The 18,800-nt window shown below is 55.4% G+C and overlaps 1 protein-coding gene across 3 annotated transcripts in view; it reads left to right on the forward strand.

Moving 5' to 3' along the window:
- Positions 1 to 18,800, forward strand: part of kif16ba (kinesin family member 16Ba) — a 42,237-nt gene that overhangs the window by 8,111 nt on the left and 15,326 nt on the right. For all 3 annotated transcript variants that reach the window (XM_079999949.1, XM_079999951.1, XM_079999950.1), the window contains exons 7-13: positions 6,392 to 6,534; positions 13,621 to 13,789; positions 14,043 to 14,174; positions 14,533 to 14,708; positions 17,768 to 17,833; positions 18,333 to 18,392; positions 18,476 to 18,595. In XM_079999949.1, coding sequence (XP_079856075.1) covers positions 6,392 to 6,534; positions 13,621 to 13,789; positions 14,043 to 14,174; positions 14,533 to 14,708; positions 17,768 to 17,833; positions 18,333 to 18,392; positions 18,476 to 18,595 — 866 coding nt within the window. The remainder of the gene's footprint in view (positions 1 to 6,391; positions 6,535 to 13,620; positions 13,790 to 14,042; positions 14,175 to 14,532; positions 14,709 to 17,767; positions 17,834 to 18,332; positions 18,393 to 18,475; positions 18,596 to 18,800) is intronic.

Here is an 18,800-nt window from a genome sequence, read left to right on the forward strand (position 1 = left end):
CATGTCCCCACCCTCACTTTAGGTCCATGTCCCCACCCTCACTTCTTTGTCCACGTCCCCACGCTGTGTCTACGTCCATGTCCCCACCCTCACTTTCCGTCCATGTCCCCACCCTCACTTTCCGTCCATGTCCCCACCCTGCGTCTACATCTATGTCCCCACCCTCACTTTAAGTCCATGTCCCCACCCTCACTTTACGTCCATGTCCCCACCCTCACTTTATGTCCACGTCTACGTCCACATCCCCGCCCTACGTCTACGTCCACATCCCCACCCTCACTTTACGTCCACGTCCCCACCCTCACTTTACGTCCATGTCCCCACCCTCACTTTCCGTCCACGTCCCAGCCCTGCGTCTACGTCCACGTCCCCGCCCTGTGTCTACGTCCCCGTCCCCACCCTCACTTTCCGTCCATGTCCCCGCCCTCACTTTCCGTCCATGTCCCCATCCTGTGTCTATGTCCACGTCCCCACCCTCACTTTCCGTCCATGTCCTCACCCTCACTTTCTGTCTATGTCCCCACCCTGCGTCTACGTCTATGTTCCCACCCTTACTTTACGTCTATGTCCCCACCCTCACTTTACATCCATGTCCCCGCCCTACGTCTACGTCCACATCCCCACCCTCACTTTACGTCCATTTCCCCACCCTGCGTCTGCGTCCATGTCCCCAACCTGCGTCTACGTCCATTTCCCCACCCTCACTTTACGTCCATGTCCCCACCCTCACTTTAAGTCCATGTCCCCACCCTCACTTCTATGTCCACGTCCCCACGCTGTGTCTACGTCCATGTCCCCACCCTCACTTTCCGTCCATGTCCCCACCCTGCGTCTACATCTATGTCCCCACCCTCACTTTAAGTCCATGTCCCCACCCTCACTTTACGTCCATGTCCCCACCCTCACTTTACGTCCACGTCCCCGCCCTACGTCTACGTCCACATCCCCGCCCTACGTCTACGTCCACATCCCCACCCTCACTTTACGTCCACATCCCCACCCTCACTTTACGTCCATGTCCCCACCCTCACTTTCCGTCCACGTCCCAGCCCTGCGTCTACGTCCACGTCCCCGCCCTGTGTCTACGTCCACGTCCCCACCCTCACTTTACGTCCATGTCCCCACCCTCACTTCTACGTCCACGTCCCCACCCTGTGTCTACATCCATGTCCCCACCCTCACTTTCCACCCATGTCCCCACCCTCACTTTCCATCCATGTCCCCACCCTCACTTTCCATCCATGTCCCCACCCTCACTTTCCGTCCATGTCCTTACCCTGCATCTACGTCTATGTCCCCACTCTGCATCTACATCCATGTCCTCATCCTCACTTTACGTCCATGTCCCCACCCTGCAGCTACGTCCACGTCCCCACCCTCACTTTACGTCCACGTCCCCACCCTCACTTTATGTCCACGTCCCCACCCTGCGTCTACATCCACGTCCCCACCCTGCGTCTACGTCCACGTCCCCACCCTGCGTCTACATCCCCACCCTCACTTTACGTCCACATCCCCACCCTCACTTTACGTCCATGTCCCCACCCTCACTTTCCGTCCACGTCCCCGCCCTCACTTTCCGTCCACGTCCCCGCCCTGCGTCTACGTCCACGTCCCCGCCCTGTGTCTACGTCACGTCCCCGCCCTGTGTCTACGTCCACGTCCCGACCCTCACTTTACGTCCATGTCCCCACCCTCACTTCTACGTCAACGTCCCCACCCTGTGTCTACATCTATGTCCCCACCCTCACTTTCCGCCCATGTCCCCACCTTCACTTTCCATCCATGTCCCCACCCTCACTTTCCGTCCATGTCCTTACCCTGCGTCTACGTCTATGTCCCCACCCTGCATCTACATCCATGTCCTCATCCTCACTTTACGTCCATGTCCCCACCCTGCAGCTACGTCTTTGTCCCCACCCTCACTTTACGTCCACGTCCCCACCCTCACTTTACGTCCACGTCCCCATCCTGCGTCTACGCCCACGTCCCCACCCTGCGTCTACGTCCACGTCCCCACCCTGCGTCTACATCCACGTCCCCACCCTGCGTCTACGTCCATGTCCCAAACCCTGCGTCTACGTCTACGTCCCCACCCTACGTCCACGTCCCCACCCTCACTTTACGTCCACGTCCCCACCCTTACTTTACGTCCACGTCCCCACCCTGCGTCTACGTCCACGTCCCCACCCTGCGTCTGCGTCCCCACCCTCACTTTCCATCCATGTCCCCGCCCTGTGTCTACGCCCATGTCTCCGCCCTCACTTTCTGTCCATTTCCCCACCCTCACTTTAAGTCCACATCCCCACCCTCACTTTACGTCCATGTCCCCACCCTCACTTTCCGTCCACGTCCCAGCCCTGCGTCTACATCCACGTCCCCGCCCTGTGTCTACGTCCACGTCCCCACCCTCACTTTACGTCCATGTCCCCACCCTCACTTCTACGTCCACGTCCCCACCCTGTGTCTACATCCATGTCCCCACCCTCACTTTCATCCATGTCCCCACCCTCACTTTCATCCATGTCCCCACCCTCACTTTCCATCCATGTCCCCACCCTCACTTTACCTCCACGTCCCCACCCTTACTTTACGTCCACGTCCCCACCCTGCGTCTACGTCCACGTCCCCACCCTGCGTCTGCGTCCCCACCCTCACTTTCCATCCATGTCCCCGCCCTGTGTCTACGCCCATGTCTCCGCCCTCACTTTCTGTCCATTTTCCCACCCTCACTTTACGTCCATGTCCCCACCCTCACTTTACGTCCATGTCCCCACCCTCACTTTACGTCCACGTCCCCGCCCTACGTCTACGTCCACATCCCCGCCCTACGTCTACGTCCACATCCCCACCCTCACTTTACGTCTACATCCCCACCCTCACTTTACGTCCATGTCCCCACCCTCACTTTCCGTCCACGTCCCCGCCCTGCGTCTACGTCCACGTCCCCGCCCTCACTTTACGTCCATGTCCCCACCCTCACTTCTATGTCCACGTCCCCACCCTGTGTCTACATCCATGTCCCCACCCTCACTTTCCACCCATGTCCCCACCCTCACTTTCATCCATGTCCCCACCCTCACTTTCCATCCATGTCCCCACCCTCACTTTCCGTCCATGTCCTTACCCTGCATCTACGTCTATGTCCCCACTCTGCATCTACATCCATGTCCTCATCCTCACTTTACGTCCATGTCCCCACCCTGCAGCTACGTCCACGTCCCCACCCTCACTTTACGTCCACGTCCCCACCCTCACTTTATGTCCACGTCCCCACCCTGCGTCTACATCCACGTCCCCACCCTGCGTCTACATCCACGTCCCCACCCTGCGTCTACATCCCCACCCTCACTTTATGTCCACATCCCCACCCTCACTTTACGTCCATGTCCCCACCCTCACTTTCCGTCCACGTCCCCACCCTGCGTCTACATCCACGTCCCCACCCTGCGTCTACGTCCACGTCCCCACCCTGCGTCTACATCCCCACCCTCACTTTATGTCCACATCCCCACCCTCACTTTACGTCCATGTCCCCACCCTCACTTTCCGTCCACGTCCCCGCCCTGTGTCTACGTCCACGTCCCGACCCTCACTTTACGTCCATGTCCCCACCCTCACTTCTACGTCCACGTCCCCACCCTGTGTCTACATCCATGTCCCCACCCTCACTTTCCGCCCATGTCCCCACCTTCACTTTCCATCCATGTCCCCACCCTCACTTTCCGTCCATGTCCTTACCCTGCGTCTACGTCTATGTCCTCATCCTCACTTTACGTCCATGTCCCCACCCTGCAGCTACGTCTTTGTCCCCACCCTCACTTTACGTCTTTGTCCCCACCCTCACTTTACGTCCACGTCCCCACCCTCACTTTATGTCCACGTCCCCATCCTGCGTCTACGCCCACGTCCCCACCCTGCGTCTACATCCACGTCCCCACCCTGCGTCTACGTCCACGTCCCCACCCTGCGTCTACATCCACGTCCCCACCCTGCGTCTACGTCCATGTCCCAAACCCTGCGTCTACGTCTACGTCCCCACCCTACGTCCATGTCCCCACCCTCACTTTACGTCCACGTCCCCACCCTTACTTTACGTCCACGTCCCCACCCTGCGTCTACGTCCACGTCCCCACCCTGCGTCTGCGTCCCCACCCTCACTTTCCATCCATGTCCCCGCCCTGTGTCTACGCCCATGTCTCCGCCCTCACTTTCTGTCCATTTCCCCACCCTCACTTTAAGTCCATGTCCCCACCCTCACTTTACGTCCATGTCCCCACCCTCACTTTACATCCACGTCCCCGCCCTACGTCTACGTCCACATCCCCACCCTCACTTTACGTCCACATCCCCACCCTCACTTTATGTCCATGTCCCCACCCTCACTCTCCGTCTACGTCCCCGCCCTGCGTCTACGTCCATGTCCCCGCCCTCACTTTACGTCCATGTCCCCACCCTCACTTCTACGTCCACGTCCCCACCCTGTGTCTACGTCCATGTCCCCACCCTCACTTTCCACCCATGTCCCCACCCTCACTTTCCATCCATGTCCCCACCCTCACTTTCCATCCATGTCCCCACCCTCACTTTCCATCCATGTCCCCACCCTCACTTTCCATCCATGTCCCCAACCTCACTTTCCGTCCATGTCCTTACCCTGCATCTACGTCTATGTCCCCACCCTGCGTCTACATCCATGTCCTCATCCTCACTTTACGTCCATGTCCCCACCCTGCAGCTAAGTCCACGTCCCCACCCTCACTTTACGTCCACGTCCCCACCCTCACTTCATGTCCACGTCCCCACCCTGCGTCTACATCCACGTCCCCACCCTGCGTCTACGTCCACGTCCCCACCCTGCGTCTACGTCCACGTCCCCACCCTGCGTCTACATCCCCACCCTCACTTTCCGTCCACGTCCCCACCCTCACTTTCCGTCCACGTCCCCGCCCTGCGTCTACGTCCACGTCCCCGCCCTGCGTCTACGTCCACGTCCCCGCCCTGTGTCTACGTCACGTCCCCACCCTGTGTCTACGTCCACGTCCCGACCCTCACTTTACGTCCATGTCCCCACCCTCACTTCTACGTCCACGTCCCCACCCTGTGTCTACATCCATGTCCTCACCCTCACTTTCCGCCCATGTCCCCACCTTCACTTTCCATCCATGTCCCCACCCTCACTTTCCGTCCATGTCCTTACCCTGCGTCTACGTCTATGTCCCCACCCTGCATCTACATCCATGTCCTCATCCTCACTTTACGTCCATGTCCCCACCCTGCAGCTACGTCCACGTCCCCACCCTGCGTCTACGTCCACGTCCCCACCCTGCGTCTACGTCCACGTCCCCACCCTGCGTCTACGTCCACGTCCCAAACCCTGCGTCTACGCCCACGTCCCCACCCTGCGTCTACGTCCACGTCCCCACCCTGCGTCTACGTCCACGTCCCAAACCCTGCGTCTACGTCTACGTCCCCACCCTACGTCCACGTCCCCACCCTCACTTTACGTCCACGCCCCCACCCTTACTTTACGTCCACATCCCCACCCTCACTTTACGTCCATGTCCCCACCCTCACTTTCCGTCCACGTCCCCGCCCTGCGTCTACGTCCACGTCCCCGCCCTCACTTTACGTCCATGTCCCCACCCTCACTTCTATGTCCACGTCCCCACCCTGTGTCTACATCCATGTCCCCACCCTCACTTTCCACCCATGTCCCCACCCTCACTTTCATCCATGTCCCCACCCTCACTTTCCATCCATGTCCCCACCCTCACTTTCCGTCCATGTCCTTACCCTGCATCTACGTCTATGTCCCCACTCTGCATCTACATCCATGTCCTCATCCTCACTTTACGTCCATGTCCCCACCCTGCAGCTACGTCCACGTCCCCACCCTCACTTTACGTCCACGTCCCCACCCTCACTTTATGTCCACGTCCCCACCCTGCGTCTACATCCACGTCCCCACCCTGCGTCTACGTCCACGTCCCCACCCTGCGTCTACGTCCACGTCCCCACCCTGCGTCTACGTCCACGTCCCAAACCCTGCGTCTACGTCTACGTCCCCACCCTACGTCCACGTCCCCACCCTCACTTTACGTCCACGCCCCCACCCTTACTTTACGTCCACGTCCCCACCCTGCGTCTACGTCCACGTCCCCACCCTGCGTCTGCGTCCCCACCCTCACTTTCCATTCATGTCCCCACCCTGTGTCTACGCCCATGTCTCCGCCCTCACTTTCTGTCCATGTCCCCACCCTCACTTTACGTCAACGTCCCCACCCTCACTTTACGTCCACGTCCCCACCCTCACTTTACATCACCATACATGACATTTTGAGACAGCGCCCCATCAGGACGTAGTTTGACCTCTGACCTCTGACCCCAGATCTGTCCAAGCACCTGGTGCAGAACTACAGCGACGTAGAGGAGCTGATGGAGGCAGGAAACATCAACCGCACCACGGCAACCACCAGCATGAACGACACCAGCAGCCGCTCCCACGCCATCTTCACCATCAACTTCACCCAGGTCAGAGCACCACCACCACCCAGGTCAGAGCACCACCACCACCCAGGTCAGAGCACCACCACCACCCAGGTCAGAGCACCCCCCCACCCAGGTCAGAGCACCCCCCCACCCAGGTCAGAACCACTTCCCTTCACACCACCCAACCCAGGTAAGTGCCCCTTCCCTTAACACCACCCAGGTCAGAACCACTTCCATTTACACCACCCCGGTCAGAACCCCTTCCCTTAACACCACCCAGGTCAAAACCTTGTTTCTTAACACCACCTGACCCGGGTCGGAACCCCTTCCCTTAACACCACCCGGGTCAAAACCCTTTCCATAAACACCACCCGACCCAGGTCAGAACCCCTTCCCTTTACACCACCCAGGTCAGAACCCCTTCCCTTTACACCACCCAGGTCAGAACCCCTTCCCTTTACACCACCCGACCCAGGTAAGTGCCCCTTCCCTTAACACCACCCAGGTCAAAACCTTGTTTCTTAACACCACCCAGGTCAGAACCCCTTCCCTTAACACCACCCAACCCAGATCGGAACACCTTCCGTTAACACCACCCAGGTCAGAACCACTTCCATTTACACCACTCAGGTCAGAGCCCCTTCCCTTAACACCACCCAGGTCAAAACCTTGTTTCTTAACACCACCTGACCCGGGTCAGAACCCCTTCCCTTAACACCACCCGGGTCAAAACCCCTTCCATGAACACCACCCGACCCAGGTCAGAACCCCTTCCATTTACACCACCCCGGTCAGAACCCCTTCCCTTAACACCACCCGACCCAGGTAAGTGCCCCTTCCATTAACACCACCCAGGTCAAAACCTTGTTTCTTAACACCACCTGACCCTGGTCGGAACCCCTTCCCTTAACACCACGCAAGCCAGATCGGAACCCCCTCCCTTAACACCACCCAGGTCACAACCACTTCCATTTACACCACTCAGGTCATAGCCCCTTCCCTTAACACCACCCAGGTCAAAACCTTGTTTCTTTACACCACCTGACCCGGGTCAGAACCCCTTCCCTTAACACCACCCGGGTCAAAATCCCTCCATGAACACCACCCGACCAAGGTCAGAACCCCTTCCCTTAACACCACCCAGGTCAGAACCACTTCCATTTACACCACCCCGGTCAGAACCCCTTCCCTTAACACCACCCGACCCAGGTAAGTGCCCCTTCCCTTAATACCACCCAAGTCAAAACCTTGTTTCTTAACACCACCCGACCAAGGTCAGAACCCCTTCCCTTTACACCACCCAGGTCAGAACCACTTCCATTTACACCACCCAGGTCAGTACCCCTTCCCTTAACACCACCCGACCCAGGTAAGTGCCCCTTCCCTTAACACCACCCAGGTCAAAACCTTGTTTCTTAACACCACCTGACCCGGGTCAGAACCCCTTCCCTTAACACCACCCGGGTCAAAACCCCTTCCATGAACACCACCCGACCCAGGTCAGAACCCCTTCCCTTAACACCACCCCAGTCAGAACCCCTTCCCTTAACACCACCCGACCCAGGTAAGTGCCCCTTCCCTTAACACCACCCAGGTCAAAACCTTGTTTCTTAACACCACCCAGGTCAGAACACGTTTACCCTAACACCACCCAGGTCAGAACACGTTTACCCTAACACCACCCAGGTCAGAACACGTTTACCCTAACACCACCCCGGTCAGAACCCCTTCCCTTAACACCACCCCGGTCAGAACCCCTTCCCTTAACACCACCCCGGTCAGAACCCCTTCCCTTAACACCACCCCGGTCAGAACCCCTTCCCTTAACACCACCCCGGTCAGAACCCCTTCCCTTAACACCACCCCGGTCAGAACCCCTTCCCTTAACACCACCCCGGTCAGAACCCCTTCCCTTTACACCACCCACATCAGAACCTTGTTTCTTAACACCACCCAACCCAGGTAGGAACCCCTTCCATTTACACCACCCCTGTCAGAACCCCTTCCATGAACACCACCCGACCCAGGTAAGTGCCCCTTCCCTTAACACCACCCAGGTCAAAACCTTGTTTCTTAACACCACCCAGGTCAGAACCCCTTCCCTTAACACCACCCAACCCAGATCGGAACCCCTTCCCTTAACACCACCCAGGTCAGAACCACTTCCATTTACACCACTCAGGTCAGAGCCCCTTCCCTTAACACCACCCAGGTCAAATCCTTGTTTCTTAACACCACCTGACCCGGGTCAGAACCCCTTCCCTTAACACCACCCGGGTCAAAACCCCTTCCATGAACACCACCCGACCCAGGTCACAACCCCTTCCCTTAACACCACCCAGGTCAGAACCACTTCCATTTACACCACCCCGGTCAGAACCCCTTCCCTTAACACCACCCGACCCAGGTAAGTGCCCCTTCCATTAACACCACCCAGGTCAAAACCTTGTTTCTTAACACCACCTGACCCGGGTCAGAACCCCTTCCCTTAACACCACCCGGGTCAAAACCCCTTCCATGAACACCACCCGACCCAGGTCACAACCCCTTCCCTTAACACCACCCAGGTCAGAACCACTTCCATTTACACCACCCCGGTCAGAACCCCTTCCCTTAACACCACCCGACCCAGGTAAGTGCCCCTTCCATTAACACCACCAAGGTCAAAACCTTGTTTCTTAACACCACCTGACTCGGGTCAGAACCCCTTCCCTTAACACCACCCGGGTCAAAACCCCTTCCATGAACACCACCCGACCAAGGTCAGAACCCCTTCCCTTAACACCACCCGGTCAGAACCCCTTCCCTTAACACCACCTGGGTCAAAACCCCTTCCATGAACACCACCCGACCCAGGTCAGAACCACTTCCATTTACACCACCCCGGTCAGAACCCCTTCCCTTAACACCACCCGACCCAGGTAAGTGCCCCTTCCCTTAACACCACCCAGGTCAAAACCTTGTTTCTTAACACCACCTGACCCTGGTCGGAACCCCTTCCCTTAACACCACCCGGGTCAAAACCCCTTCCATAAACACCACCCGACCCAGGTCAGAACCCCTTCCCTTAACACCACGCAAGCCAGATCGGAACCCCCTCCCTTAACACCACCCAGGTCACAACCACTTCCATTTACACCACTCAGGTCAGAGCCCCTTCCCTTAACACCACCCAGGTCAAAACCTTGTTTCTTTACACCACCTGACCCGGGTCAGAACCCCTTCCCTTAACACCACCCGGGTCAAAATCCCTCCATGAACACCACCCGACCAAGGTCAGAACCCCTTCCCTTAACACCACCCAGGTCAGAACCACTTCCATTTACACCACCCCGGTCAGAACCCCTTCCCTTAACACCACCCGACCCAGGTAAGTGCCCCTTCCCTTAATACCACCCAAGTCAAAACCTTGTTTCTTAACACCACCCAACCCAGGTCAGAACCCCTTCCCTTTACACCACCCAGGTCAGAACCACTTCCATTTACACCACCCCGGTCAGTACCCCTTCCCTTAACACCACCCGACCCAGGTAAGTGCCCCTTCCCTTAACACCACTCAGGTCAACCTTGTTTCTTCACACCACCCAGGTCAAAACCCCTTCCATGAACACCATCCAACCCAGGTCAGAACCCTTTCCCTTAACACCACCCAACCCAGATCGGAACCCCTTCCCTTAACACCACCCAGGTCAGAACCACTTCCATTTACACCACTTGGGTCAGAGCCCCTTCCCTTAACACCACCCAGGTCAAAACCTTGTTTCTTAAAACCACCTGACCCGGGTCAGAACCCCTTCCCTTAACACCACCCGGGTCAAAACCCCTTCCATGAACACCACCCGACCCAGGTCAGAACCCCTTCCCTTAACACCACCCCAGTCAGAACCCCTTCCCTTAACACCACCCGACCCAGGTAAGTGCCCCTTCCCTTAACACCACCCAGGTCAAAACCTTGTTTCTTAACACCACCCAGGTCAGAACCCCCTTCCCTTAACACCACCCAGGTCAGAACCCCTTCCCTTAACACCACCCCGGTCAGAACCCCTTCCCTTAACACCACCCCGGTCAGAACCCCTTCCCTTAACACCACCCAGGTCAGAACCCCTTCCCTTAACACCACCCAGGTCAGAACCCCTTCCCTTAACACCACCCAGGTCAGAACCCCATCCATTTACACAACTCAGGTCAGAACCCCTTCCCTTTACACCACCCACATCAGAACCTTGTTTCTTAACACCACCCAACCCAGGTCAGAACCACTTCCATTTACACCACCCCGGTCAGAACCCCTTCCATGAACACCACCCGACCCAGGTAAGTGCCCCTTCCCTTAACACCACCCAGGTCAAAACCTTGTTTCTTTACACCACCCAGGTCAAAACCCCTTCCATGAACACCACCCGACCCAGGTCAGAACCCCTTCCCTTAACACCACCCAACCCAGATCGGAACCCCTTCCCTTAACACCACTCAGGTCAGAGCCCCTTCCCTTAACACCACCCAGGTCAAAACCTTGTTTCTTAACACCACCCGACCCAGGTCAGAACCCCTTCCCTTAACACCACCCAGGTCAGAACAACTTCCATTTACACCACCCTGGTCAGAACCCCTTCCCTTAACACCACCCAGGTCAAAACCTTGTTTCTTAACACCACCCAACCCAGGTCAGAACCACTTCCCTTTACACCACCCAGGTCAGAACCACTTCCATTTACACCACCTCGGTCAGAACCCCTTCCATGAACACCACCTGACCCAGGTAAGTGCCCCTTCCCTTAACACCACCCGACCCAGGTAAGTGCCCCTTCCCTTAACACCACCCAGGTCAAAACCTTGTTTCTTAACACCACCCAGGTCAGAACCCCTTCCCTTAACACCACCCAACCCAGATCGGAACCCCTTCCCTTAACACCACCCAGGTCAGAACACGTTTACCTTAACACCACCCAGGTCAGAACCCCTTCCCTTAACACCACCCAGGTCAGAACCCCTTCCCTTAACACCACCCAGGTCAGAACCCCTTCCCTTAACACCACCCCGGTCAGAGCCCCTTCCCTTAACACCACCCCGGTCAGAGCCCCTTCCCTTAACACCACTCAGGTCAGAGCCCCTTACCTTAACACCACCCAGGTCAAAACCTTGTTTCTTAACACCACCCGACCCGGGTCAGAACCCCTTCCCTTTACACCACCCGACCCAGGTAAGTGCCCCTTCCATTAACACCACCCAGGTCAAAACCTTGTTTCTTAACACCACCTGACCCGGGTCAAAACCCCTTCCATGAACACCACCCGACCCAGGTCAGAACCACTTCCATTTACACCACCCCGGTCAGAACCCCTTCCCTTAACACCACCCGACCCAGATCGGAACCCCTTCGCTTAACACCAACTGACCCGGGTCAGAAACCCTTCCCTTAACACCACCCAGGTCAGAACACATTTACCTTAACACCACTCAGGTCAGCACCTCTTCCCTTAACACCACCCAAGTCACGACTCCTTCCCTTCATACCACCCAACCCAGGTCAGAACCCCTTCCCTTTACACCACCCGACCAGGGTCAGGACCCCTTCCCTTTACACCACCCAGGTCAATACCTTGTTTCTTAACACCACCCAGGTCAAAACCCCTTCCATGTACACCACCCGACCCAGGTCAGAACCCCTTCACTTAACACCACCTGACCCGGGTCAGAACCCCTTCCCTTAACACCACCCAGGTCAGAACCTTGTTTCTTAACACCACCCCGGTCAGAACCCCTTCCATGAACACCACCCGACCCAGGTAAGTGCCCCTTCCCTTAACACCACCCAGGTCAAAACCTTGTTTCTTAACACCACCCAGGTCAGAACCCCTTCCCTTAACACCACCCAACCCAGATCGGAACCCCTTCCCTTAACACCACCCAGGTCGGAACCCCTTCCCTTAACACCACCCAGGTCGGAACCTCTTCCCTTAACACCACCCAGGTCGGAACCCCTTCCCTTAACACCACCCAGGTCGGAACCCCTTCCCTTAACACCACCCAGGTCGGAACCCCTTCCCTTAACACCATCCAGGTCGGAACCCCTTCCCTTAACACCACCCCGGTCAGAACCCCTTCCCTTAACACCACCCCGGTCAGAACCCCTTCCCTTAACACCACCCAGGTCAGAACCCCTTCCCTTAACACCACCCCGGTCAGAACCCCTTCCCTTTACACCACCCGACCCAGGTAAGTGCCCCTTCCATTAACACCACCCAGGTCAAAACCTTGTTTCTTAACACCACCTGACCCGGGTCAAAACCCCTTCCATGAACACCACCTGACCCGGGTCAAAACCCCTTCCATGAACACCACCTGACCCGGGTCAAAACCCCTTCCATGAACACCACCCCACCCGGGTCAGAACCACTTCCATTTACACCACGCGACCCAGATCGGAACCCCTTCCCCTAACACCACCCAGGTCAGAACACATTTACCTTTACACCACTCAGGTCAGCACCTCTTCCCTTAACACCACCCAAGTCACGACTCCTTCCCTTCATACCACCCAACCCAGGTCAGAACCCCTTCCCTTTACACCACCCAACCCAGGTCAGAACCCCTTCCCTTTACACCACCCAGGTCAGAACTCCTTCTCTTAACACCACCCGACCCAGGTAAGTGCCCCTTCCATTAACACCACCCAGGTCAATACCTTGTTTCTTAACACCACCCAGGTCAAAACCCCTTCCATGTACACCACCCGACCCAGGTCAGAACCCCTTCACTTAACACCACCTGACCGGGGTCAGAACCCCTTCCCTTAACACCACCCAGGTCAAAACCTTTTTTCTTAACACCACCCAGGTCAAAACCCCTTCCCTTAACACCACCCGACCCAGATCGGAAACCTTTCCCTTAACACCACCTAGGTCAGAACACATTTACCCTAACACCACTCAGGGCAGGACCCCTTAACTTAATACCACCCGACCCAGGTCAGAACCCCTTCCTTAACACCACCCGACCCCGGTCAGAACCCCTCACCCTTACACCACCCGACCCCGGTCAGAACCCCTCACCCTTACACCACCCGACCCCGGTCAGAACCCCTCACCCTAACCCCACCCGACCCTCTCTCTGTTCCTCCGTCCCCAGGCTAAGTTTGACGCTGAGATGCCCAGTGAGACGCTCAGTAAGATCCACCTGGTGGACCTGGCGGGCAGCGAGCGTGCCGACGCCACCGGAGCCACCGGGGTCCGCCTGAAGGAGGGAGGGAACATCAACAAGTCGCTGGTTACCCTCGGCAACGTCATCTCCTCCCTGGGTGGGTGCCGACGCGCCGCCTCCGCCGGGGGGCGCACGTCCACACAGAACACCCACCCAAACCGAACCACGAGCGTCTCCGCCGCGACTCAGATCATCTGTTCCACTGTTTTGAAACCTTTTTCATGGAACGTGTGTTTAGATGATGCGGTGTTCAAGGGAGGTTTGGGTGGAGACTCCAGAGGTTATGTTTGCCACGTGACAATGAGGATGTACAGCCTATTATTACATGAGGTGTTTACCTCCGCCCCCAGCCGACCTGAGCCAGGAGGACGTGAACACCAACCTGAAGAAGAAATCAGTCTTCGTCCCGTACAGAGACTCGGTGCTGACCTGGCTCCTGAAGGACAGTTTGGGAGGAAACTCCAAGACCATCATGATCGCTAGTGAGAAGCATGCACACACACACACACACACAAATATATAGAATATATACAATATATCAAATAAATATATAGATATTCTGAAAAACATGTATTTTTAACTTCATGGATATTCAGTTCTTCACCTCCTGGGTTGCTTCATGTGTTATTGTTTCTTTGTCTCAGAGAAAAAAATTCTCATGCATTAAAGTGTGAAACTGACCCTAAAAAAAAAGTTGTAACCCCCAAAATACGTAATAAGCACTATCTAGCCTATATATTTCTGCCTTGTGGATATAAATACATTTAAGATGTTAACAAGCGTTGAGTGTAGTGGCTCACGGTTGAAGCCACAATAATGAAGTTAAAATTCGTGCCGCAGACGTTTCTCCGGCCGATGTGAACTACGGCGAGACGCTGAGCACGCTGCGCTACGCCAACAGAGCCAAGAACATCATCAACAAACCCACCATCAACGAGGACGGCAACGTGCGGCTCATCCGGGAGCTGAGGGCCGAGATCGCACGGCTCAAAGCTCTGCTGGTGCAGGGCAACCAGGTAACCGTGGCAACGCAGAGAGGGGATGGCTGACCGCAGCTCGTCGGTGTACGGTCACCAGTACCTCAGTAGTATTCTGACAGCAAATAAACAACATCTAGTGGCTGACTGATGCTTCCACCAGATGTTTACATCCTGGAAGTATTGTAGAAGTAATTGAGTAAAGTGGACGTTGATTAGAACAGTAGAACAGTGTAGCAAGTTAAGAAAACTGCAATACTTTACTGTCATAATTACTTTGTCATCATTACTTTATTGTCATAATTACTTTATTGTCATCATTACTTTATTGTCATAATAACTTGACTGTCATAATTACTGTCATGCTCCTTAAAGACATGTAATCATGTGTTACTAGAACCAGGATCACGATGATCTCTAGTCTCATATCACTACATTGTTATGACTGACTGACAACCTACCTGACTGACTGACCGACAACCTACCTGACTGACTGACTGACTGACTGACAACCTGACTGACTGACTGACTGACTGACCGACAACCTACCTGACTGACTGACTGACAACCTGACTGACTGACAACCTGACTGACAACCTACCTGACTGACTGACTGACTGACAACCTACCTGACTGACTGACTGACTGACAACCTATCTGACTGACTGACTGACTGACAACCTACCTGACTGACTGACTGACTGACAACCTCACAGACTGACAACCTACCTGACTGACAACCTACCTGACTGACAACCTGACTGACTGACTGACTGACAACCTGACTGACTGACTGACAACCTACCTGACTGACTGACTGACCGACAACCTACCTGACTGACTGTCTGACAACCTGACTGACTGACTGACTGACAACCTACCTGACTGACTGACTGACCGACAACCTACCTACCTGACTGACTGACTGACAACCTGACTGACAACCTACCTGACTGACTGACTGACAACCTGACTGACAACCTACCTGACTGACTGACTGACCGACAACCTACCTACCTGACTGACTGACTGACAACCTGACTGACTGACAACCTGACTGACTGACTGACAACCTGACTGACTGACTGACTGACAACCTACCTGACGGACTGACTGACAACCTGACTGACTGACAACCTGACTGACTGACTGACTGACAACCTGACAGACTGACAACCTACCTGACTGACTGACAACCTGACTGACTGACTGACTGACAACCTGACTGACTGACTGACAACCTGACTGACTGACTGACAACCTACCTGACTGACAACCTACCTGACTGACTGACTGACCGACAACCTATCTGACTGACTGACTGACAACCTGACTGACTGACAACCTGACTGACTGACTGACAACCTGACTGACTGACTGACTGACAACCTGACTGACTGACTGACTGACCGACAACCTACCTGACTGACTGACAACCTGACTGACTGACTGACTGACAACCTGACTGACTGACTGACAACCTGACTGACAACCTACCTGACTGACCGACAACCTACCTGACCGACAACCTACCTGACTGACTGACTGACAACCTACCTGACTGACTGACTGACTGACAACCTACCTGACTGACTGACAACCTACCTACCTGACTGACTGACTGACAACCTGACTGACTGACAACCTGACTGACAACCTACCTGACTGACTGACTGACTGACAACCTACCTGACTGACTGACTGACTGACAACCTATCTGACTGACTGACAACCTACCTGACTGACTGACTGACTGACAACCTCACAGACTGACAACCTACCTGACTGACAACCTACCTGACTGACAACCTGACTGACTGACTGACTGACAACCTGACTGACTGACTGACAACCTACCTGACTGACTGACTGACCGACAACCTACCTGACTGACTGTCTGACAACCTGACTGACTGACTGACTGACTGACTGACAACCTACCTGACTGACTGACTGACCGACAACCTACCTACCTGACTGACTGACTGACAACCTGACTGACTGACAACCTGACTGACTGACTGACTGACTGACAACCTGACTGACTGACCGACAACCTACCTGACGGACTGACAACCTGACGGACTGACAACCTACCTGACTGACTGACTGACAACCTGACTGACTGACAACCTGACTGACTGACTGACAACCTACCTGACGGACTGACAACCTGACGGACTGACAACCTACCTGACTGACTGACTGACAACCTGACTGACTGACAACCTGACTGACTGACTGACAACCTGACTGACTGATTGACTGACTGACCGACAACCTACCTGACGGACTGACAACCTGACGGACTGACTGACTGACAACCTGACTGACTGACAACCTGACTGACTGACTGACTGACAACCTACCTGACTCAGGATGGGAAAGAATGAATATTTCATGTATTTTTGACATTGCTGTGTGTATTAGATTAACTGTAGAAGGACAAAAATTAATTAAACTCATTTTTATCCCCCCCCCTCCATCTCTCCCTCCCTCCATCTCTCCCTCCATCTCTTCCTCCATCTCTCCCTCCATCTCTCCCTCCATCTCTTCCTCCATCTCTCCCTCATCTCTCCCTCATCTCTCCCTCATCTCTCCCTCCATCTCTCCCTCCATCTCTCCCTCCATCTCTCCCTCCATCTCTCCCTCCATCTCTCCCTCTCTCTCTCCCTCTCTCTCCTCCATCTCTCCCTCCCTCCATCTCTCCCTCCATCTCTCCCTCCATCTCTCCCTCCATCTCTCCCTCTCTCTCTCCCTCATCTCTCCCTCCATCTCTCCCTCCATCTCTCCCTCTCTCTCTCCCTCTCTCTCTCCTCCATCTCTCCCTCCATCTCTCCCTCCATCTCTCCCTCTCTCTCTCCCTCTCTCTCCTCCATCTCTCCCTCCCTCCATCTCTCCCTCCATCTCTCCCTCCATCTCTCCCTCCATCTCTCCCTCCATCTCTCCCTCCATCTCTCCCTCCATCTCTCCCTCTCTCTCTCCCTCATCTCTCCCTCCATCTCTCCCTCCATCTCTCCCTCTCTCTCTCCCTCTCTCTCTCCTCCATCTCTCCCTCCATCTCTCCCTCCATCTCTCCCTCCATCTCTCCCTCTCAGATTGCTCTGCTGGACTCACCCACAGCTTTGAGCATGGAGGAGAAACTTCACCAGAATGAAGCCAGAGTGAGTTTCATCTGTTGTAGATTCCTGTGTAATCAGAGCAGAGACTGGGGCTGGAACTCAAATACAATCCTCAGTATAACTACAGTCCATGGAGCCTGCGGCAGCCAAACACGGGCTGCGGTTTGCTCACGTCAGCTCCGTACGACATCTTTTTTCCTAATTTCCTTGAAACGCAGCACATGTCATAGTGGGTGTGGCAGGGGCTACGTTCTGACAGATGAAGCTTGGACTTACATAACTTCCTGAAACAAATGAAATAACGATGGATTTGTGCTCCAAATGTCGATGGATATCGATCGAACTCGAACGACAAGACGTCTGAAATGTCCCGTCTCTAATGAGACCTCAACCGCGTCTCCGCGTGGCGTTGTTGTCGTCTTTCAAATACTTTTAGCCCAAAAAAGCCAAGGTTACATATAAAACCCCTGAAACGCCGTGAGAGTGGATGAACAGAATCACGATGTCGTTTTGCGTAACGCTGACATGTTTTTCCGTCCAGGTTTTGGAACTCACTAAAGAATGGACAAACAAGTGGAACGAGACGCAGAACATCCTCAAGGTGGGAGGGCGTGAAACCATGAGTTGACTTGTTGATGGCGGCTGAGGAGCGGAGCCTGACGGAGACGTCTGCTTCCCCCGCAGGAGGAGACCCTGGCCCTCAGGAAGGAGGGCATCGGCGTGGTCCTGGACTCGGAGCTCCCTCACCTCATCGGCATCGACGACGACCTGCTGAGCACCGGCATCATCCTGTACCACCTCAAGGTCAGAGGCTGGGCGCTCTGCTTGCGGCGTTTGCCCTGACCCGACGGAGCGCCCCCCCCCCAGGGACGCTCACATTTCCGCTTTTTTAACGTTGCCTCCTTTTTCCGGGTTTTGGAACATTTGCCCGATGTCAGTGATCCCCTTTTGGTCAGAACAAACGGCAAATAAATGGGCTTGGTCCAGGGCGTGGAGGCAGGTTGGAGGC

Source organism: Zeus faber, assembly GCF_960531495.2.
Source record: "Zeus faber genome assembly, chromosome: 4".
In the NCBI taxonomy this organism is placed as follows: Eukaryota; Metazoa; Chordata; class Actinopteri; order Zeiformes; family Zeidae; genus Zeus; species Zeus faber.